At 36.0% G+C, this 24570-nt stretch overlaps 3 protein-coding genes across 6 annotated transcripts in view; 1 reads left to right on the top strand and 2 right to left on the bottom strand.

Annotated features, from left to right (window-relative positions):
* Positions 1-6037, top strand: part of B4GALT6 (beta-1,4-galactosyltransferase 6) — a 30982-nt gene extending 24945 nt beyond the window's left edge. For all 4 annotated transcript variants that reach the window (XM_077783794.2, XM_021525733.4, XM_085572049.1 and 1 more), the window contains exons 7-9: positions 150-272; positions 1100-1201; positions 2456-6037. In XM_077783794.2, the coding sequence (XP_077639920.1) occupies positions 150-272; positions 1100-1201; positions 2456-2603 (373 nt within the window). In that variant the 3' untranslated portion in view covers positions 2604-6037. The remainder of the gene's footprint in view (positions 1-149; positions 273-1099; positions 1202-2455) is intronic.
* An 805-nt stretch (positions 6038-6842) lies between these two features.
* LOC110468128 (transthyretin-like) lies at positions 6843-13448 on the bottom strand. The gene is made up of 4 exons (XM_021525734.4): positions 13296-13448; positions 11490-11620; positions 8833-8968; positions 6843-7163 (listed from the first exon to the last, which is right to left on the bottom strand). The coding sequence occupies exons 1-4, from the start codon at positions 13362-13364 to the stop codon at positions 7056-7058; spliced, it is 444 nt and encodes a 147-aa protein (XP_021381409.1). The 5' UTR covers positions 13365-13448; the 3' UTR covers positions 6843-7055.
* A 1969-nt stretch (positions 13449-15417) lies between these two features.
* TTR (transthyretin) lies at positions 15418-23128 on the bottom strand. Its single transcript, XM_021525735.3, has 4 exons — positions 23028-23128; positions 22139-22278; positions 17413-17548; positions 15418-15703 (listed from the first exon to the last, which is right to left on the bottom strand). Exons 1-4 carry the CDS (start codon positions 23094-23096, stop codon positions 15596-15598), a joined length of 453 nt encoding a protein of 150 aa, XP_021381410.1. The 5' UTR covers positions 23097-23128; the 3' UTR covers positions 15418-15595.
* Between the last annotated feature and the right edge of the window lie 1442 nt (positions 23129-24570).

The raw sequence follows: 24570 nt of genomic DNA, 5'->3' as shown, positions 1-24570 counted from the left end.
TCTGTGAATCAGTTTCCTTTAGTGAATACATTCAGCCTCTGATCATGTCCTTAGCTTGGGGCTCTTGCTTTTTTGGACAGGTATTGTTCAAAGAGAGGGCTGCCTATGAAAGTTCAACTAACAACATAGAATTTGTTTTTTGTTTCCAGCCTTCCATACAATGAGTTCTTCGGTGGTGTAAGTGGCCTAACAGTGGAACAGTTCAAGAAGATCAATGGTTTTCCAAATGCCTTTTGGGGATGGGGTGGAGAAGATGATGATCTTTGGAACAGGTGAGCTTAGAGTGCTTTAGGTCTCTCTGTACCATCCACTCTTTGAGAGTGCTTTTTGTTCTGTCACTTGTTATATTTTTGTAATTTGTTGTAAATGGACAAATTCTGCAGAGTTTGCTTCAGAAATATCAGACTATGCCATTTGAAGGAGTAAGTATGATGTTCTTTTTTCTTGGCCTGGGGACACCTAGTAGGTTTGTAAGAGCTAGGTCTTGTAACAGAAGGTATAACAACAGCTAACCATACTAAGCATATTGCATCACTCTTAACTGCTAGCATTATGAAATACCATCCCACAGACGTGTAGTGTAAGCATGAGTTTCATATCTTAGGGGCAGTGTTTGAGAGAGGTTAATTTGTAAATATATTGATAGTCCCAGACTGGACAACAGACAGCCCTGCTCATGGCATTAGCAACTGCTCAATGAATGAGTCTAAGCTGTTCTAACTGAACTGTTGAAAGTGTCTGCATGAGTTTATTGATAAAGATGAGTTTGTCATCTTAAAAAAAAAAAAAAAAAAAAAAAGAGTAAACTCATCTTTTAAGGATGAGTTTGCTTTTATACTTTTTTCTTGCTATTTTCATGCTTTTATGCTGGAACAAGCAGGAAATATTAAATATGAAATTATTATTATTATTTTGCACTTAGTTTTGCCAGCTTTTTTAGTTGTTTGGTTTGGAATGTTGCAGTTATTTTAGGAAGGGAATGTCAGTGAACATAAAGACTTACTTTAAAATATTTGATGTGTATTTTTCACTTTTGCTGTACCTTGTATGACAAGTTGTAAGAAGATGCTTTTGCAAATGTTCATGTGTTATACTGCAGAGTTCAATATGCTGGATATAATGTAACAAGACCAGAAGGCGATTTAGGGAAGTACAAATCCATTCCTCATCATCACAGAGGTGAAGTCCAGTTTTTAGGACGGTAAGTAAAACAGAGAAATATTCAAATACTACAGATAAAGATGTAGAATTTTTTTCTTGCATCCACTCATATGAATAAACAGTCAGTTCTTATCAGTGTTATTTCCTCTTTGGTGCTAAAATTTATATTTTCTTAAACACATTATATTTGCTGTTGGGATATTTTTTGTTTAACCATTAGAGTGACTAAATTTGCATGTCAGAAGATACTATCATCATAATATTGATCCATAATATTATTGTTCCATAATAGCTTGGGCATTAGTGCTGGCAGGGCTCCACTAGTTAGCTATTTTGGATATTTTGCAAAAGGAAGCAGTGCAGCTAGGGCAAAGGACTCCTGCATGAAAACTGACTTTAAAACTTCTCAAGGATTGCTTTCTTCCCTCATATTTCATTCTTTCTGAGATACAGATCTTCTCATTTCCTGCATACATTGATTTAAACCTTTTATTTTGGGGTTCTTTTCTTTTGCTACAAAGATACAAAACACTTAAACTGGCCAATAGGTTCTGGCTGCCCTGGAATGGAATAGAAACCAGAATGCAGCAGATGAGCCACGCATAAAATTTAGAAGGTGAAGCACAAAATAAAGGGTTTATGATATGTGTTTTCAGATAACTAAAAATACTCAATTCTGTCATCAATGGGTGTCTTTTTCTGGGAACATATCTTTTCTCTTTTATTCACAGTTTTGAATTATGAATAAAATTATAGACATGTATAGTAAAGATTAGTCAATCTGTTATAGGAAATGAAAAAATACATATATGGATAATCTGGGGGAGGGGAAGTTTAACCTCAAATATAGATGTTTGCAAATGCAGGAGTCTCAAGAGTGAAACGAAAATAATTTCAGACATTTAAATGTATAATGAATCGTGAAGATTTCTAAATCTTCCCTGAACTCCTGAGTTGAATTTTATAGCAAAAGAACATGAAGAAATTGAATAATCTTTAAGAAATCTATTTAGTTTGTGACCACAAAATGTTTGCGTATTGAATGCTTCCTCTGTTATTTAGACTTCATGTTAACTTGTATATGTGACCATAAAGTTTAACTGTATTAAAAATCTTTAAAAGCTTGCTTTTAAACATAAGGTAGGTTATTTGGTAATTTCAAGGGTCTGAAAAGTGGTTTCAGAATTTAAGGTATATTTAAAAATTAAATAACTGTCACAGTATCATGTTTAACATCAACTGAATTGTTTCTTGCAAATCTTTCTCATATTTCTTCTCCCAACTCCTTCTGCAGGTACAAACTTCTGAGGTATTCCAGAGAACGTCAGTATATTGATGGGTTGAACAATTTAGTATATACTCCTAAAATACTTGTCAGTAGATTGTATAAAAATATAACTGTTAATCTCCTACCAGAACTTGCTCCTGTTAGAGACTATTGATGGAAGTGGAATGGCAAGATATCCTACCAGAATAAACTTTTAACACTGGAAGCTACTGATAAACACTGTAAAACAAAACAAAACCAACAAACAACAGCTTAGAATTAGAGTTTTTGACCAACTGATGATGCATATTTGGGATGAGAAGTGATTGTATGTACCATGGATTTTGATCTGAAAGAAAAGCCAGCAGCTACTACTCAGATGTTTACAGCATGAGACTACTGTTCAAGCCTTCATTCTTCACGCTCTCTATCTTAACTACTCAACTAAATAAACTGCAGAAAACAGACTTGTAGCTTCTCTGGAAGTAAGGACAGAGGCCTCTTCCAGGAATTTTTTATACTAAACTGCCCCTCCTCATATTTAAATGAATGCTTTTGTTTCTTTTTAAAATGTGTTTTGTAAATATGTGATGTAAATTAATGTGTGTACATTGCTTTTCAGTTGTTCAATATTTTATGCTTCAGTATGTATTTGAGTGTGTTCCTGTTTGAATTCTATAGGAATGTTTTTATTAGCATGAAAGAACAAGTGTAAAATGTAAGTGTGCTCATAAAAAGGTTATACCTTATGTGAAATGAAGGAAATATTAATTGTTGGCCAGCTATGACTGTAAACTGTTATACTAGTTTTGAGCTCTAGGCCTTCTGCATATATATTTAGAAAAATCAGATTCTTATATAAACCTGCTAGAAAAAAAGCTTTTGATTTTATTTATTGCCAGCAAAATTGTATGATACCCTGCCTGCCATCTGAATCGTATTTATATGCATATTGCATGTGTATTACAGAAAATCTTGCAGTTGTTGCATATTAAGATCTACAGGAACTCTTAACTGTTTCCAAGTGTGCCACTAGTGTCAATGTCAGGGATTTTAATGCCTAAAACAATGTGTCTGGGTGCATACAGTATTTTGGTATTGTTCTTTTTTGTTTGTTTGTTTTTTAAAATTCTAGTAAACAGCACTTTTATTCCTCCAAAATCAGAAGAGCCAAAAATGTGTCTTCATTGGAAGAATATTAAAGTTAGATTTTTAAGAGAGTAATAAAATATAATTCTGATAGTTCAAATGCTTGCAGTGTGGGATTCTCAGAAGCACGGTGTTGGTCGCGCTGTTCTGCTGATGAGGATGGTGATGACATAAGCAGAACAGAAAGCAGGCCAATCTCAAGGGCTTTTAAAAATCCCACTCGTAATATATTATTCAATATAGCTATTCAAGGGCCTATTCTGGTAGAGTGCTGAGTGCTTCTATGATGCACTGAGGATCCTCAAATCGATGACTGTCAATGAGATTGAGGTTGCACAGTCCCGCTAAGGATTGGTCCTGTCTGTTTCTCTATTTTTAATAGGTGTTAAATGTATGAGTAACTAGCCTCTTTCCTTATCTTATTTTCTCTTTGCTTGTAATGTTATGCTACCTAAAAGTATCCCACTGCTAAGCATTATTATCTTTCCTAATATTTTTTTACATCCCTTGTTAATACAAAGGAAAAGGACCAGGTCATTTATTTTCTATGTTGATGCAAATATAGTGACCAAGATATACTAAACTGTTTTGTTTGTCACAGTTACTCAACTCTTTAGGAACCAAAGACTGACTTCTGCTCCCATAAAGAATGGAAAGCAGTATATATAATAAGGATTGTTTATCCACAGAGTGTTCTGTAAGAGTGTTGACAAAGAATCCTAACTTTAAGTCATTACTATATGTTGGTTTCCTGAATTGCTGCCACAGATGGTGTGGTGCTTTATATATTTTAAGTTTGTTTGCCATAAACACGTTTTATTTCTTTGGCATCCCAGCAGCAAATTTTGCCCTTAGCCGTCCTTCAGTAATGTTATGAGCTTAGCTATAGGCATCCCAAATATTTAGTAGAAATATTATTATTTAATTTAGTAGTTGAGAACAATTGTAAGGGATATTTTATACCATACTGGAATTACTTTAATATCTACCAGTTAATCTAATATACTTTAAGAATGATGTAATACAATTAAAATAACTAAAAGCATAAAGTGAAGAAAACATCCTTCAAAAGCATGCTTAAGTGGTTTGCTCTCCTCCTGATAGATTTTTCTATAACTGGGTATATAGAACATTCTGAAGCATATGGAGACAGGCGAGATAATACAGTGTATGAACAATTTTTTCTTCAAAATAAAATTAGTCTTATTTCATAGCAGACTAATACAGTTCTTTAAGAGGAGTTGAATATTTTTTTAAATCCTTCATGTAATTTTGAAGTGATTTCTGGTTTTCAGTACAGGTTTACCTACAATTTCACACATGATTATGAAACATCCTTTGGTACCATAGGTCTGTACTATTTTCTGAAGCATGCTTTTGTTCCCATTTCTTAGGCATTCTGTGAAATTTATGTGCAATTAAAAAAAATCTAATGCGTATATATGTATATATACTTACATATATACATACTATATTATATATATGCTGTGGCTGAACTAATATAACTTTACAGCTTTAAGTGATTGATCATGTATGGTCCTAGAAAAATGTGAATTACACCAGTATATGAATGGATTGTGACATATAGCTGAGTTCTTAAAAAGTATGCATTTTGGTGCCCCAATATGATGGATGTTAAATTGTGAATTGTTGACCAACACTCTTCTCTAAATACCGTTTATCACTTTGTTGGGAAGTTTTAGAAGTTGCCATCTTAAATTACATCAAAATAGTGTTTGTATACTACCTGTTTGAACTCAGTACCCTTCTGTAGTGAATTTTAACATAGACAGTGCCTTCAAACAAAATAAATACGATGCAGAGCTAAGAGTTGTGCACATTCCTTTTGATAATTTCATGTTTCTTGAAACATGTAGAGAGAAGCCAATCACATTGGCTTTTGTATTGCTGACAAGGCAAACAAGGGATGTCTTTAAGGAGTGAACATGGAGGGAGAAGATAAGAGTATTTTACAAGATTCTGAAGGTCTTGCAAATTAGCAAGTAAGAACATTGCAGAAATATCAAGAGTAGAATCTGATTAATATGCTAAGATACTCTCAAGCCCATTTTCTATATCTCAAATTTAATTAGGAGAATATGAAATATAAAGTCCATTTTGCAAATAGGCAGTGTATTGAAAAGCAAGTGCAAAATATCCTTTTTCTTAGATCTTGCCAGTCTATTTTTCTATTGTTATGTTTAGTACTTGTTGTAGTGGGTTACTAACAAGCCAACTGTTTAAAAAAATTAAAAGGATCCATTGCATATCAGCAAGCAGAAGTGTACTTAAGATTATTTTATTTGTAGAGGTATGTAAGATAGGCTTAATGAAAAAATGCACTGAAACAAATGCTGGGAATTTCCTGTGTACTATCATAGTTTTGGGTTTTTTTGTTGTTCATGAAAATGTTTGTACTTTTTTATCATTGTCTTTTATGAAATATAATGTTCTAAAGATTGTGTTGGTTTGTTTATTCTGAGATTCTGTGGAAAAGATATTATCTTTGTGTTTTGTTTCTAGACAAAATCCTCGTTTTTCTAGTGCTCAGTACCCCAAAGTAACAGCAAAAAGAAAGGACACACTTGTCCAAATTTATCAGGTTAGGTTGTGATGGGATCAAGCCTTAGGGTAACAGGGTGTTTTCTCTTTTTTTGTATTTATAGGCTTTCAGCTTTTGGTTTTATTAGGCTAAGTGACTCAAACTTTTTGCATACTTTTCCAAGACAGGGTTGCTATTCTGTTGATCCCCTAATGGTTCTTCCCTGTATAGGAATTACTAGAATGGGAATAGAAGGATTCATCCATATTTCTGCTGGCATTAAATAGGACACTGGTTTTCTCAGGATTCATCAATTATCTTTATTTGCATTTTACAGCTATTATGAAGATGTCTGATGGTTTGAGGTATGCAAGTAATTCTGGGGGAGTACTTTAATTTGGGACAATATTTGCAGAATTTTCTGCAAATACATGATTCTGTGGGGCCCTGAGTAAATAATCCCATGTGACTTCACAGGTTGTGGGCTTCATTAATAAAACGTAAGAGATGGTAGTGGTGGATTGCATTTTCTATCTGCTTGCTTTTTGTTAGACACCTTTCATAGTTGTTTTATTCAACTCCTTTGCAAGAAGAAATTTACTTTATCAACTTCATGGAAGATTGGTTTATTCTCAGAGTCCCCATAATGGAATTTCAATACACTTTTTCCTGAGGTTAATGTGGGTTTTTTGAATCCTAAATTTTTAATCAGAAGGGCAATACTGACAATACAGAAATGCAGAATACTTTTATTCAAAAGAGTATTTGAAAACAAAGTCAATACACTTTCTTCCTAAGTTAACAAAGTGAATAAAAAACCTACTGTTAATGATTTACTATGAAATATAAAGCTCTTGATACATTCAGCTAGTAAGTTCTTATCATTTATGGAAATTTTAATTTACACAACTGAATTTTCATGCCTAATGTCAGCTTCTATTCCACTGGCTCACTAACTACTGCTGTGGTTGAGTAAGAGAAGGGACTGAGGACAACAGCAATCTTGTAATGCCGATTACCAGCATCATTAGCTGTGAATACCACCTGGAAAAAGAAAAAACAAATATAAGACAAAATGAGAAGTGATCTCTAGATAAAAGCCTAGATGGAAACATTTTGATAACTGTATGGAACTTCACATGAAACTTCAGAAATATTCTCACTCTGGAGTGTGACTGCTTGTAACACAGTTTTTCTGCTGGCTAAATACCCTTTATTAAATGTATAAATATCACATTATTTAAGACTTTATTAAATTTATTTATTATCCAAATTGGCATTTCCTTGTTGGTACTCATAAATAGTAAGACTTTTTTTATTGTTTCCTTATGAAGGTCTTCTATGAACTCCATTTATTTTCTTTATTTAAAAAGAAAAAAAAAAAAAGCTAGCCCCTTCTTTCAAGTGTTGGAATGCTTTTGTTGCTCTTACCATGTTCTGTACTTCAAGGAACAGAATTAAACAGTGCTACACTAGCTATCATTAGGCCAGATTGTAAAACAATGAGTTTCTTTAGTTCTGATTCAAAATCTGGTAGTTAGAGAAGGACTGCATTAGTTATTTGGCCACAGCATGATAATAACCTTACATATGAATGATTTATCACAGCCCTATTAACATCTCCCTGACCAGCACATCCTGTCCTTTGATTTCTCACTCCACATAATACATTATTTTGTGTTGTGAGATGAGAGGTGTCAGCTTTTAAAATAGACGGTTTAATAGCATTCTGTGATGCACAGCTCGTGCTCCTTTCAATATTAATAAAAAAGATGAATATTAAACAACCAGTGAACTGAGCAAAATGTGTTCCCTACTGAGGCTTATTTTCAGGAAAGAAGGCTCTTGCACTGTGGATTAAATTAATTTCCAGTCAACCATTATCTTGATATACAATCAATTTTTTTGCATCCTGTAAATCTTCTTCCCTTTTTTATTTCAGTTCCCACAAAGGCAAAGCCATTAACCTTCATTATTGTTTAGTATAAGAAGGTCATCTTTCATTTGCTTCAGGAAGACAAAGAATTTAATCCAGGTGTTTGCACCTTTTCTTCATGGAGATAAGGAACAGCTAAGCAGATCTGTCACAATTTAACAAACAACAAACACAGAGCTGCTGCTACTGAAAGGTTATATGCTGTTGAGGGGAAGAAGACAGTCCCCAAATCCTTCAGCAGTACCTGATTTGGAACACGTTTCTCTAACCAGTTTATTTGTCCCAAGCAAATTAAAGAGGCATGTTGTACATTTTTTTTTCTGTTGTAAACTGGAACTCCAAGCATCCAGAACATAGTACATACTTTTGTTTCTATAAAAATCTAAATTACAAATTTTGTCTGTAGCCATACAAATGTTGTGTCCAAAAGACAGATCAGTGCTTTTCAGGGGACTTCACAGAGTACTCCACTTGTTGTCTCTCTGATACTTAGAATAATTACAAAAACAATCATGGACTTAAGTAGAGGTAGAAGGATTGAAAACCTCTCAATAAATAATGCATCTAGGAGGTCTGAGATTTGTGGGGTAGCTAGTAACTATGTTCTGTCATGACTATGTTACTACAAAGATTTGAGACTGTGGATTTAAAGTGTTAATATGAAAAATATTTTAAAGTGAATATTAAATTCAACATATACAATTAATAACTGAAGTCTACACATATTAAGTATCTTTATTCTTTGCAACAGAAGTAGAGGAAAAAAGGAATACTCACATCAGCATGGTGGTAGAAGGGATTCAAGCCCAGACTCTTCCAGTAAGAGGCTGTATCAAACTCAAGCTTGTATAACCCTGCTACAAATTGTTCTTTAGTTGTAAGCTCTGGGAGGCCTCCTTTGTCATTGGTTTGTCTGTGTAATGGTAGAAAAACACACTTTTATAGTTTGGTTAAAAGCCTGAGAAAGATGCAGATTTTAGCAATTGAACTTGAGTGGTGTGTGGCTTAAGTAATAGGATGAATACTTCTATTGATCTGGAATGGCTTATGTCCATCTGTATTATGAATGCCTCAGAGCTTATCTTGGCATTTGCTACTTCCACAGTGAGCACAGCAGATGGCTGCCTGCCATCTCACTAACTCTGCATGGTTTGGGGGCAAGCCAAAAACTGGCATTATTGTTCATAGACTCTTGGCAGAATCTTAGAGTTCAATGAAATGAACCCACTCAGAGGGAAAACTTCACCACTGCTGTAAGCAATGTGGAAGCTCTATGATGCACTCGCTGTGCAACTAAGTAGGGTCAACTGTCCTGAGTTTTCCATGGGTCTCTTATTGAAATATATTGAGTTGTTTTGTCGGTGTAAATATTTTTTACAGATGGCTATTAGAAATTTGAGATCTGCTATTTGAAATGACCATAGGTCAGCTAGCAGTGTAGCCTCATGGAATTCCTTGTGGTTTGTATTGGCCTCAACAAACAGGTAGTTTTGTTTGATTTGAAGATACTTATCAGTGTTATATAAAGCCCTAGTACTGGTTTGAAACCATACATCTTTGAATACCAACCCATTTAGGGATCCAGAAACAATATTGAATGCTGTCTCTCAGACATGTCCCTTTTTTTGAAACACCTTTCTGTGAAATAAATTATGTAATACTAAGGGTTTTTCATATAAGGTAGTTTATCCACAAATAACAGAGCTTCCAGTGCCCAATTTTGGTATGTAAATATCGCTGTCTTTTGTTCTAGCTGCCAATTTTTTGCTGAGCATATCTTATTCAAATTGCATGCAGAGAAAAATAATGTCATTGTGCAGTGCATTACTCTTTCAAGATGCTCTATAATCAGTTATCAGAAGTTTTATATCTCTTCAATTGTCTCTTTTCCTTTGTCATAGATTGATCATTGCTAGATAACTGGTCACTTCTCTAATAAACTTTTTCAGATAATACCAAATGCATTAATTGAGAACATTTGTTACAGGACCTCTTTCTAACATTCAATTATTTACAAATTATCAAGGTGAGAGAGGCTGATTTAGTATTAGCATGACTTTTGCTTACCTTGTCTTGAGCTTACTTAGCTCCTGGTTTCAAATGTTAAATGTGGTTTTAACACTTCAGTCAACATCCAGCTGCTATAAGTATCTTTATATAGAGCCTCTAAGCTCAGAAATAAAGATAAGTGAACTGAACACTCTTACTGGAAAATTTCACGCATTTACAGTGATAGAATATGTGTGAAATTGCCTTCTCACTTGAGGGAGTGAGTCAATTTAAGCAGACAACATGAATAGATTGTTTTCCCCACATTGTACAAGTATGTGTGGCCTTCACTGTACCTGTATTTTTCAAGGGCACATGAGAGCAGTGTTGCTTGTGCCATCCCACTGCTCCGTGATGCCAAAGAGGTGTATGAACAGTTTCTGCAGACATGTCTAGAAATACATCTAAGTTCGGGATTCCACTCTTGAAGTCCATGAGCTATGCCAGCTTTAGTCCTTGAGAGCCCTTTCTCACCATTTTTTTAAGGTGTAATAGACTGTTGGCATCCCTGGAAAGGTCTCAGGTGAGACTTCGCAACTATCATGCGGAACTTAGTGTGGAAGTGGAATATTGCTTGGTGAATAAAGAATACTCATTCTGTGTATCCCCTAAGAATTTTTCCAATTTAATTTCAGGCTATAATTTAAGTAAAAATTGCTTTTTATTTTTTTTTTTAAGTGTTAATATATACTAAACTAGAGGGCAATTTAAAAAAGTAATCTGCATCTTAAATTCTAAAATTATCTTTTTCAAAAGACATGGAAATATTTATATATCTGGAGATTATTTTTTATTATTTGAGGTATGGTTGCTTCTTTGTGGGGGAGAAGGTGAGGAAAGATTTATCCCCAAATTTTCTCCTTTTGGCTAAGTCCTCTATCTTGAAGAAAAGAAGGCTATCAAATATGATGTGATATATGTTCAAAACAGTTTCTTTTTAAAACTGTGGTGTTGTGAGAAATGAAAATCCATTTAGAAAGATGGAAAATGGCCAATAAAGGTAGGATTCTCAACAAGAGTCTTGGTTTCAAAATGTAAAATTCTATTGATACTTCTGATAACAATGCAGCAGTTCATTGCTGGGTACTTAAAGGTAATATAGACCTTTGCAATGAAAATAAAGAGAAGTGATGACTGAATTAAAGGATAGCTTAAAATACTTTCTTGTGTTCATAAGATTTATAAAGCACTATAAAGCATTTTTTTAAGTTGAAACTACAGTACATTTAGAAGACAGTCTGCACCAAGTTAATTCAATTGTATGTTATCTTTCCTCTGAGCAAAAGAGACATCTCACTTTAGAGAATGTGTAACTGCTCTTTCAACTATTTGGCCTCTTCCTATTGCCTTTCCCATCTTTCACTCATTGTTTTAGTGTGACTTACTTAGAATTTAACAGTTCCCAAGATCCATCTGCAGCTTCTTTATATAATTTAACTGCAACATTTGGAGCTGGACTTCCTCGGACGGAATCCACGACTTTTACAAAAAGAGGATGCTTGGCATCAAGAGGGTCCTGCAATAGGAAGAGAGAATTTTTATGTTGCAAGAAGGGTAAGTGACATTGCATCATAAAACAGTAAGGAATATTATTCTTCAGATCTACAATAGAAACCATATTTTCCACAAGAATATTGCTGTGTACTGAGGAAACATAATCTGAAACTTTCTGGGGGCTGGATATGGTAGAGCCAGGAAAGAAGATTTCAGGAGCTGTTTGGCATGTAGCCAAGTCCACCAAGGAGGCACTGCAGCTGAGACCACATTTCTATTTTTTTCTTTGGCATGGCTTAGCTACACATCATCTCCAGCATGAATTTGTAACTAAATTGTGGCCTCAGCAGGAAATAATTACATCCTCAAAGGTAGCAGAAATGTTTAAATATCTGCCAACTCTTCCCCTGTATTTTGGACTGTCAATTTGAGCACAGCTTTCTGGATTTGAGAGCCTCTGATACCTTGTTGCCATAGAGTTACCTCTGTGGCCACAGAGTTACAATTCTACTGTAAACATGATAAGACCACATACAGACTCTCTCCCAAACAGCATATTGAATCAGATTTGTCAACCCTGGCAGCTACACAAGGACAGGAAAGGAAAAATTTCCTTCAAATACAGGATGGCTATAGTTTCATCCTAATATATTCAATACAAGTAGTGATTATGGCCTGATGTTTTACCTTTTCAAAAACAGAGTTGAATCAGGGCTTTGACCTTACCTAATTCTGCAGATGAAGACTGAGAAAATAGAGCTTTTTAGAAGGAGCTAATCAGGGATGAACTCAAAATAGCAGTCACTGATATCCATTTAATCATTGTAAAACGAGTTGTGATGTAGATGGTTAAAAATTGAGAGCCTTCTCTTTCATGCCTTCTTACAATCTGGGAATGTTCCATGGACCAGGAACCCTGTCTAGTATCATACCAATGTGTCAGCATGTATCTGTACTGCCTGTATGCCCAGATTCCTCATGCTCCCTTTCTGGAATGCAGGGCTCCTCACTGGTGTTACTCGTGAGGCCTTGGCAAGAAGGGCTGCGCTGCCACCCTGGGAACTCAATGCAAGTCTAATTCCTCAACAACATTAGTCAGGTATTATTTTCCCAAAGATCAGAGTTGAGAGGAAAAATGAGTAGTTAAGGAGAGAGAGACAAGGCTGTTGTAGGAGAATTTCAGGCTGAAGCACATGAGTCTTTAACTTGCTTTCCTGGGATAAATGAGCCCTCTGGAAGAAGAATCCTGCCTTTAGCTCTGTTCTTTACTTACATGGGATTAAGCTGTAGTGGGAAGAACAGTAAGGCAGAAGTCTAGAGAAGGCCTTTCTCCAGCATGGGTTTTGCAGATGAAATTCCTCATGACACAGCTTGTTCATTATGATATGAAGGCTCAAGGTTTTTTGTCTAGTGAATATGATAATTTTTCCTTTCTTGTTTTACCTTGTTTTGATGTAGTTGCTGTGTCTAATGATAAGCGCTACTTCTCTACCCATAAAGTCCTCTCACTAATCACTAGAGAAGGAGAAAGGACCAGAAAAGAGCAACAGCAGAGAAGTACAGTCAGTACATACTGAAAAATCAAAATTAGAATTAAAAAAAATAGAATATTCTATTGCTTACACAAACTAAAAAACAGTAAAAGAAAAAAAATTATGACTGCATCAGTAGAAGGACTTCAGTTCTGAGACACTTACCAACGGTGAAGCTTCGGAGCAAAGTACCAGGCCAGCTAAGAAAGCCAGAAATACAGATTGAAAAGCCATTTCGCCTACCACTAGGAAGTCTGTGTCAGCAAGCAGAAAATGGTGGGAGCTGTGATTTTTATATCAAGGCCTCTGAGATGAAGCTACTTATCAGAAAACCCCTATGACTTTCAACACATAGATTCATACTATTTACTTAGTAAACAGTGAGAAAATAAGTAACCTATACAAACATGAACCTTGTCTGTGAAAATAAGTATTTTCTATCCTTGTCTGTGGAAATATTGTGAACATTGCCTAGTTCAAGTACTGTGTCAATTTTCTTGGAAGAAATGTCTATTCTGTATTTTTCTCTTTTTATTGATGAATAACGATGTATTGACCTCATGTAACTGAGAGAAATACAAATTTTATGTCAACATAGCAATTTCAGTGAAAAATTCTCTGTGGTTATAGTTTGGTTTAACTGAGTCACCCATGTTCATATATTAAGAGATTTCTCTCTGTGTCAGTCTCCCCCCCAACTAATAAAAGATAGGTGGATAATCTGTGGCCTACTTTGTTATCTTGCACATTCCCTAGGAAGAAAAATATATTGCTTTTGGTTTTCAGCATGGCACCAAGATACCTACACATCAACTTCTGAAGCACAATTTAACAGTATTTTAAGTTGTGTCTCTTGTCCCTTAGATTCAGTACAAGCTCAGGACTTTCCCCATTTAACTATAAGTCAACTCCTACCAGAAGCATCATTGATGCTGGTTCAATTGAGGGAAATGTGACTATGTGACTTCTTGAAATTCAGTTTTGTATTTCTGATCTTTGGTCAGACATATGTACATACACTTTTTTACTAGGTTTATCCTCTCATCACAGGGATGACTACATGCAGAGTAGTTTTTTTCTCTTTGTTTTGTTGTTTTGTTGGGGTTTTTTTTTTGTTTGTTTGTTTTTTCCCCGAGTATATCTATATGAGCAAATTTAGGTCCTATTTTGAGGGTTTAGCATAGCACACTTTAATGAAACCTACCAGTTTTCAAGCTCCAGGAATATCAGGATCCCATGAAATCTCCATACTTTATGATGGATGCTGTTTTGAAACTGTTTGCGCTGCTTACAAGAGTTGTGTAACTATGCTAACATCTAGAAATCTGTGAAAAAGTAACCAGTGAAACGTTAATGGCTTTTGCAACTTGTGAATTCACTTGCCATGCTGTCATCCCAGCAGGCTCTGGGTATAAACTCCGAGGTCAGTGGCAAATGAGTGCTGAAGGTTTCTGGCTGGCATGATTTAAGTTTCTTTCTCTCTAATTTATGTAATCCAGTTAAAACCAATTCCTCTCCTTCAGGATATTGTAAATACAATAGGCCACGAGATAGAAATTACTGCTAAAGCCCTCAAAGTCTTTAGTCAGGCTATCAGCAACTTTATTTGAATCACTGACACTCTAAGCTTACCTTTTCCTGTTTCTAAAAATATGAAGAGAATATTAAGATGATGCTTGTCTTTTTGGATTTCTTTTTAATGATGGCTATAGATTTGACTTATTAGGGATTTAACTGGAATCCACCTATATAGGGTGTGTGATGTTAAATAATTACTTTAATCAAAGATGTTTAAAAAAAGTGTTAATTGAAATTACTTCAGTACTTAGATTGATTGAGCAGCCAACTTTCCTCTTGAAACATCATGTTGAGGTTTACCTGAAATTTTAAGTAAAGATACACAGATTTTAATTCTTTTAGCTCTCTGGACATACTTATTTCAATGGTTTGTGCATTGTTTTTTCTGCTGCTAGGTATTCAGAATTTCACAAATTCACCCTGTGACCTGGTTGATAGTGGGACCATATATTCTGTGTGAAAACTTGGAGTGGCACAGATTACTTTCTTATTTTGAGTACATTTATTTGGTAATTTTTTTAAGGTAACACAACTATATGAATTTCTTGTTTTGAGCCAATGTTTTTGGTGAGACTTCTTTAAGGCAATGGAGGAAGATAACAAAACTAAATAAAGTGTCATCCCATGCGTGTTTTTCAGATGTCCTTTGCACTTAAATGCAATTCATAATACTTTAGAAGACAATAAAATTCCATTAATTGAGTCAAAATAGTTTTAAAGAAGTAATATTTTATTGACTTGTCTGAAGTTTGCCAGGTTACAAAATGGAAAAAAAAAACAACTACTAATGTAGCAGAAAGTTATGCATTAGCAGTAGGAAAAACTTTCCTCCCATAAAAGCCTATGATAGTTCTAGTGGAGGAAAGTGTGAAAAAGACAGTACGTGTTTATTCCTGGGGATCAGTGACAACAGCAGTGGTTGAGTAGGAGAAAGGGCTGAGGAGAGCGGCGATGGTGTAGTGGCGGTGACCGGAATCATTAGCAGTGAACACCACCTGGAAAAGGGAACACTCGTGGTCATGATGAACAGCAATGCAGCCAAAGCTCCTTTATTAACAACTAGGCAGCACACCCCACTTCATCTGCAGAGCACTTTGCTGGTCCTGCTCAGTGCTTTCACCCCGCTGAAGGAAGGGTGATGCTTCCCGTTACTTTGTGATTGCCGAGGACTGAGATATTTGTGACAATTGGGCCGAGGTCCACAGAGAGCCTCAGCTGTGGTGAAGCTGGATGGAAATACCCACACCTGAGCCAGGCAAACTGCTTTGTGATGTGGAATAGGAGGCTAAGGGGGAGGTATCTCAAATGACCAGTAAGAAAGACAGGGGTGAAATTCCACCTAGGGAATTTAAATACAACTCCTGTGTGATGTGGCCAAACAAGGCAGGCAGCAGGAGCCCAAAGCTATTTTCTGTACTTCAGTGCCCCCTCCTGTTTTTAAGACAACTGGTGATGTGTCAGTTTTTGCATTAAGAACTGAGTGGCTAGATTTGCCAGAACAAGGAGAGACCCTTACCCTAAGACAATTCAAATATTCTGCTCTTCAAATTAGTCCAATGGGACATGGGACATCCAATTCCCAGGAAAGTATTGTCACCTGGGTTAAATTCCAGCTTTCCTTAGCCTACTATTTGATCTATTTTCTAAACCGTGAGGCACTTTCTATAAGGAGACTAGAGAGTTCTCTTCTACAACAAAATCTAAGCTTCTGAGGACTGTACACTTCAGTTACTCTGTCAGTCCGTCCCTGAACTCTCCCCACTTCCCAGGCTAGTGTGTTGGCCTGTAGGCTATTATGTCAAGGAAAAGCTTCTTCAGCCTAGCTGGAACAATCTCAGTCAGGCACTTTTAAGCACCTTCTGAGGTGTAGCATTTACAACTTTCAGACATACAAATGGTTAGGGAATACTTTTGAGGTTTCATTTTTTGACCTAAATCACCCAAATGGCACCTCAGACTTAATGGACCTGGGACTCAGTAATTTCCTTTAGTCTTCCACTAGAGCTCCATGAACTTGTGGTTTGAAATGTTCTACAACACCACCAGCAGCTGTTCCGGAGTACTTAAGTTGGGGAACCTTAAATTTAATGACAGATTAAGCCTGAAGAATTTAAACAGATTTTTTTCCTTTCCCACTATGGTTATTTATTTACTTATTTTATACCTTCTTTATTTTAGTTGTGTATTTTGGTACTGAACATCATTAAAAAAAAAAGGCACACAGGTTTTTCCTGTAATTACATGTCATTAGAATTCAGGGATTTTCATGTGACTGATATGGGTGAAATACCTCTGATTTAAGCATAGCTTATTTTCTATAAAATTAGGCTTTCCAAATCTCTCAATTCCTTCAGCATCAGTAAAAGCAGTCTTTTTTTTGTTTGTTTGGTTTTTTTTGTTTGTTTTTGTTTTTATTAACACTGTCTACTATTGAATAATGTATCTCTTTTCAAGCAAGATTCCGTGGGTGAATGGGCACAGCTATGTTTTGAAAGACCTGTGTCAGCATTTGCAGGGAATTTGGCTCCTTCCTGTGGTTTAGCTGGATGTTTACTGCCTTTATTTCCCAGTGCTGTGTGGCAGTGAACCACTTCACTGTGTGTTGCTGCTCCTTCAGTATTAAAGGGCTGTGTTTGCTTTTTCCAGCTGATACCACTACACAGACAGTGTGTACTGGTTATAAAGGACATTTGCCACTACTCACATCAGCATATTCATGGAATGCAGAAAGCCCGAGCGCCTTCCAGTAGGAGCTGGTTTCAAACTTCACCATGTATTTTCCCTCTACAAACTGTTCTTCTGTCGTGAGCTCGTGAATCTCCCCATACTCTGTGGTTTTCCTGTAATTATTAAATACTTATATAAATATTTTATACTATCATTTAAACAGAAATAGACAGTGTGGAATATTAAATAGTAGAGGTGCCAAGTTCTACGTTGTGCAGCCTAATTATCTGAAATAATTCCTTCCATACATTTCAGAGTCCGTCCTTGTTACCAACTCACCCATATACATCACAAATCAAAGCTAGCTGGTTTAAGGTCCCTCTTTTAGTATCATGTTTAACTTGTACCAAATGTTCTCTGGAACCAAAGGTTACTGTCTTAGGAGAAGGAATGTCATGATGAGAGGCAAGATGCCAAATCTCAAAATAAAACTAAGGAGAGAGAGACATTTTATTGGGAAATTATTTTGTTCTCTAGTTATTAGCACAGTGGATCTGGAGTTTATTCCTATACACTGATGTGATTTTATGTGACCCTTAGTGGTAATGTCTTGGAAAAGCAATTTAGCATCATAAGATTTTAATAATTTGAATTACAATACCTTGGTCAAAAAGCAGGGGCCTCTTCCACTGGGTACCAAATAAATGAGCAATAGGAATTCCCAGCTCAGAGCTTATGTGCTCAGCTCAGAACAAAAAACTGTGGATGTAGAAACTCCAGCAGTAAGAAGGGAGTATAGCCAGCATTGCAACCTATTTGTTTGAAAAAGGAGGCTTTTCAAGCTTTGTATGACAGCTGCTTAAATATTTACATACTTAGCTCCTAAACCCCATTTATCTCTTTCCCCTCCTTTTACTTAGTTTCTGATTTTTTAACCTTTTGTGTTTGTTTGTTTTTGTTTGGGTCTTTTTCTGCTGAAAATACTTATTTTATAGCACTTATAAATATATTTATAAATATATATTTATAGCACTTCATAACAACATGATTTAGTTGAAGGAAAAATGAAGAAAGCCTTGACTGGGAGAACTAGTGGGACTTTCCTGTCTTATGGCAAGTACTAACTGCGTAGGCAGAAAACAAACTTGAGGAGGAGAGGAAGTGGAGAAGCTGTGACATCCTGCTTTTCTAGGACAGAATCAGTTGTGCTATTGGACTTTTCTTTCCCGGTCTCTTTCTCCTCCACCTTATTTGTAATCTTTGGTTAATCATGGTAAATAAAAAAAGACTGAACTACAGAGTTTTTGCTTGAATTAAGAGGTAGCAGGATTGAAAATCCCATGCTTATTTTAATTTTTCTTATTTGTCAAGATTGACAAGATCTCACTGATCCAATACAAGTATAATCAAGTGTATCCAGGGCAGATCAAACCTGCAGAGAATCAAAGTCCTATTTGAAATAAGTATCACAATCAGTTTGTAAAATGTATGCATCTGTTTTCTTTTAGTTTAATTAGTAATTTCTTTTTTGATCTATATTGCTTTAGTAAAATAAGAAAAAATTCATTTGTGAGCGTCCTTGAAGCTGTGAAACAGAATTACTGAGATACTGCAGAACAGAGAAATTAGCAATCCACATACTTCTGCCTATAACCTGGATAGTCCAGACAATCAATTAAAAGGAAAAATGGTGTCTGCCTCAAAATCTTTGTTCAGAAAACCAAATTAGTTTTAGTTTGAGAAAAGTATGGATGGAGCTGGAATGGTGCTTTCCCTCAGGGGCACTGCTCCAGAGTGTCAGATGTTAACCATCCAGAACAGCTGGGAAACTTGGAAAACAAGAGCTCACTTGAAAAGGCATGCCCACTACCAGAAGTTAATGGCACTTTCTTTCAATTATTAAGTGGTAGCCATTCAGGACAACTGGTCTCACAAGAAACCCTTCAGCTTCACTGCTGCACTGACAGACAACAGGACAGTGTGTGATTCAGAGCCTGGAGAGGATTAGCATTCAGCACTGGTAGCAAAATGCTGTGACTGCTTCTGAACAGCACTTGTATTTCTGAGTGGGGGACTAAATATAACATGGTTCCTTATTCCTAATAGCATGTGGACTGCCAGCATCTGGTGTAAGATGGACAGTTAAATTAAAAAGCTGTGCTTTATCCAGTGAAGTTACTGCAGTGCCAGCCCATACTGCAATCCTGACCCTCTTTTTGACTATCTGGACCTTAGTTGTATATTGTGGCCAGGTTAAATCTCCACTGTCTTTACAATGATGTTTATGAACTCTTAGGACATACTGCACTGAGATAAAATGTGCTGTCAGATGCAGACTGATGAGGAAATATCTCAGGAACACAAGCTCTTATTTTGGAGTTTAAAAAACAAAAAAACCCAAAAAAAACCCCAAAAAAAACCCAAAAAAAAAAAAAACCAAAACCAACCGAAAAAAAAGGAGGGTTGGAGAACCACTTCAAATACACAGAAGTCATCTCTTTCATGACTTGTAACACGGTCATGGTTACAAGTGGGTAACTACTTGCTAAAAAAATGTGACTGACTGCAACTCTTGAACCACATGATGAGACCTATATTTCCAAAAACTTGTGAGGAGTGAAATCAAAGTTAGTCATAGGAGGAGCTCATATAGAATACAAATAACATGTTCTGTGCCCTAAACCCTTCTCTACTATGTTATGCTCAAGTTATCTCTTCTTGCATATTTTTAGCTAGAGTAATTTTGAAATAAACCTATAAATAAAGTCATCTCCTACTATTCTAACTCTCCCACTGCCCCTTAAACACCATTACTCAAATTCAACAGTTGCTAAGTACATTTTCTTAATCCCATGAAGTGTGCTTGCAAAGTAAAAATAAGAAAACAAAGTAGTAAAAACATAACTACAACAGACATTTGCACAAAATCTAACTTTCTCATATGTATCTGCTAGTTATTGTAACTTCAAAATGTTATTCACCTGACAGGAGTATTTACAGATTGTGTTCCTGGATTTCATTCATATTTTCAGCTGTTTTTACACAGGGAAATTTTAGCTTTCCAAAAAGAATAAAATTGTAATTGTACATGAAAACTCGGTTCAAACAACTGTCATCACCTAAAGTCAATGGTATCACTGAAAGCAGCCTTGGTTATGATGCAAGTCAAGAAAAATGTCAAAATCTTTACAGCAATAAAAGTTGTGATTTAATGTTCATTCACTGCCACCCCCCAGCAAAATGGTTCTCACTTGCCTAGAGTTAATCTTCTCAATTTATGTTTAAGAAGATGTAATTAAATTTTCTTAAGTATACTAACCTAAAGTGTCAGCAGAAGTTGCCTAAGAACTACAGGATTTGTCTCCATGGACTTGTTGAGAGCAGGGTTGCAAACTGAACAGGAAAACGCTGTTATGCCCCAGAAGTGAGGGCATTTAAAAATGACATTACATTTCTCTTATTCTTCTGTAAATTGTATTTTGTATTAGCTGTTAAACAGTACTTGATGAAACATTTTAAATAATTTGGTTTTCTAATAATGAAAGGGATGCTCACTAGGGATGTTATCTTTGTCTCTGCTTTCCTTGAAAAAAATGTGTCACTTTTCATGGAGTTTTTCTGTTCATCAAAGTATATAAATCCATTTTAGGAGTCATTTATTCTTAGGTTAACACTCAGCACTTGGAAGTGGAGTTCTTTGTTTTTTTCACTCTTGTAAATTTTCTTTCAACTTTTCAAAGGCGAAAAGGGTTTTTTGTTTTCAATATATAAAAATAAACCATTCAGATGGAGAGAAAGTTATCTCTCCTTGCAGTCTTCTTCTTGGTTTTTTTCTTTTTTTTCCTGCTGCTTATATGTAAATCATGCTATAAAAAATCCTGGTAATAGACAGTTAAATGTACAGTTGACTCCTGTCCATTCTTGTGCCTATAATTGTGTTCTTGAATATTCTGCTGCTACTGGAGACTTCTCTTGAGTTATTTAAATATCTGATTCAATGAATTCTTGCAATGAAAGTAAAATGACTAAATACTTCAGCTATTTGAATTTTAGTAAACTGTGTTCTACTGTTACTCATACACCTGTCACAGACTGAAGGAATTATTTTATGACGCTCTGTGATGTCCTAAGGTATTTGTAAGGATGCTGGGTATCTGTTGGTATTGGTCTGTCATTCTAGAAAAAGATATTCAGAGCTAGAGAAATGGCCTCAAATTGTGGAGATTTTGCTTCTGTGTTGTGTTATAATAGGGCTCTTTAAAACTTTCTTATCAAGGAGTTTCTTCCAACCAGCACATTTGGTACACAGCAGAAGATGCATATTGCAATTATTATTTGCATGTGTGCAGAAAAAGCTTACAGAGAGGATTTTGCATGTGACTGCTGCAAATAAAGCTCTATATCCATTGCATATGGAGATAGGTTAGTCTGGATTACCTATAAAATGCTGGTAAATATTCTTTTTTCTTTCTATAGAAAGAAAAGATAATACTGAAGCTAGGAGAAAAAAAAAGTATTAAAACTAGTCCCTTACAAAGATAAAATGAGCATCGGAACATATTTTTGCAATTAGCATTTCAGTCACGGATGAGTTTCACTTAAATCTAATAGATTTGAGATCAGAAATCATGTACTGTGAACATTGATAGGGTGGTACACATCAGGAAACATATCTCTGTTTTGATCAGAGCTCCATTCCATTAACTCCTCAATTGCTTGTCCAAGGCACCTTGAAAATGACTCCAGAAGACCACACAACTTACCCAACAGCAAAGTCCTGCCAGCTTCCATCTTCAGCCTGTTTAAAAACTTTAACAGTTACATCAGATGCAGGGCTTCCTCTGACTGCATCCAGCACTTTCACCATAAGAGGGCATTTGGAATCAACAGAGCCATGGGAGACCTTGGGAAAAGGAGAAGTTGTATAGGAACTGTTCAGCAAACCTGCAAAAACCTTCTCCCAAAGAAAAGATAGATGCTAATTGCAGAATTACCATTCACTTAAAAGCAAGTTCTCTGACAAATGCTGTTCAAAGCTAATTTCCAATTGTCTATTTCTTAAGCAGAATGTCTTAGAACTTTATACTGATACTTTATTACACACACACACAGATTGCTTGATCAATATTTAGAGTTGCTCTAAATGTCTCTAGGAAAATGGTACAATATTATACCTTTCTAATGAGATCACAAATATGAAAATAGTAAATTCTTTTAAGTGCAGACACAGTATGTTATCTAGGGAAACCAACAAAGAAATACATACAGTATCCTAAGATTGCTATCCCTCTCTTATGCTTCATTACATTATAAGGAATCCTTAGTCATACCTCTTTTGGTGAAGCTTGCTCTTAATTGAGAATGCAGGATGTGAGTCATGAACAGATGGAAACAAAGGAAAAGAAAAGGTCACAACACCTAGATCCCTGACCCTTCCATAATATCTTAAAATAGGTAGGTAAATGGCAAGAAAAGAAAAAAGTTTCAAGAATTCTGAAGATGCTACTATAAAAAAAAAAAAAACAAACCAGGAATAACATTCTGACAAAGCTCAATGGTTACAGAATTTCATGGATGAGGAGGATGCTAGTCATCTAGAAAATCCAGATTATCATTCTTGTAATGATTGGGTTGGAATACAAAGAAACTCACCAGTGGTGCAGCTTCAGAGAAAAATACCAGTCCAGCTAAGAAAACAAAGAGCGCAGACTGAAAGGCCATTCTGCTTGCTGTTAGTGAGCCTTGGTGCCAGCAGCCGGGAGCTGAGGGGATTTGGGATTTTATAGCCAATCCAACAACTGAACAGGCTGCTTATTGGGTGCCCATATGACTCCAAAACTGCTGATTCTGATTATTTGCTTAGTAAATAGCCCAATCCTAGAGTCAGTCCATTGCTTCATGGCACTGCCATTGAAGTCAATGGAAGGACTGCAGGATCACTAGAGAAAAGAAAATAAGTAACGGAAACAAACATGAACCTTGCCTGGGGAGATTACACTCATAGAAAGCCCTCCACAAAATAACACAAATGACCTTTTTTTTGTCCAGAAATCCAACCAGTTCTAGGATAACTTCTTTAGCTTGCACTCAGGTTGTGCATGATAATGCCCCAATGTTTTCTCTGCATCTGTCCTATGTTTCTTCTCAGTATATTCAGTGCAGAGGATCAGATCCCACATTCACATGCAGACTCAGTACATGGTGGTGGTGTTTGTTCATTGTCTGGCTCAAGCAGTGCTGGATTCCCAAGCAGTTTCCCTGTGTGTTGGAAAGGAGCAATGTCTCTGTTTTGAGACACAAACCCACCAGAAGTTAGTAATGATTCATCTTGCCCAGCCTTCAGGTAGACACTGAGTTCTTCTCTTAGTCACAGGGAAAAGATCTCTAGAGAGATGTCCCCCTGGAAGCTAAAGGTCTCAGAAAAGTGAAATGAGTCTTCCCTTGTACCATGTACCCCAGAAGGAGCCAGGGCAGCCAGCAAAGACCTGTAGCTTTTGTTAACATCTGACGAAGATTCTAGATGCCAAATCTTTATTATGCTGGGAATCTTATTGTTATATGTGGGTTTATACATTTCCACATTTATAAGTGTACAAACGTACATTTCAGAGGTTTTTCAGGGCTGAACTCAGCCCCAGCATGATGGAAGAAGTCACCTGGGGGAGTTGGCTGCTTTTGTTCAGCTGCATCACACAGACTGTCCATACCATACCATACCATACCATACCATACCATACCATACCATACCATACCATACCATACCATACCATACCATACCTTGTGCTAGCTGAGAGACAAAGAACCTACCCTGTTTAGCAGTTCCTTTTCCATGTCCTAAACAACCCTGAGTCTACACTTTTCAGGAGCTGGCACTCATTTTTTACTGATTTCACAGTATTCTAACAAAAAGCAATTTTCTTAAATAAGATTATGATGGAAGTCTTAGAGAGAAATCACAGATGGTATTCTCCAGAGATTTTCATGTCTTCAGGCTGCTTGAGGCAGTTTTTCTCTCTAGGCAAAGTTGATTTTTGAGAAAAAAAATCTAGAATACAGTAATCTCCTGCACTGGGATCAAAGTGCCCTTTGTCCTTACAGCAAAGCAGGCTGATACGTAGGTAACATTCTACACACACTTTGCCGCTAAAAGTCAGTGGAAGGTGCCCAGCAGTAACAAACCATGCTGCAATCTAAT

This window comes from Lonchura striata, chromosome 2 (assembly GCF_050655825.1).
Source record: "Lonchura striata isolate lonStrDom1 chromosome 2, ASM5065582v1, whole genome shotgun sequence".
NCBI lineage: Eukaryota > Metazoa > Chordata > Aves > Passeriformes > Estrildidae > Lonchura > Lonchura striata.
This window is presented reverse-complemented; position numbering and strand designations above follow the sequence as displayed.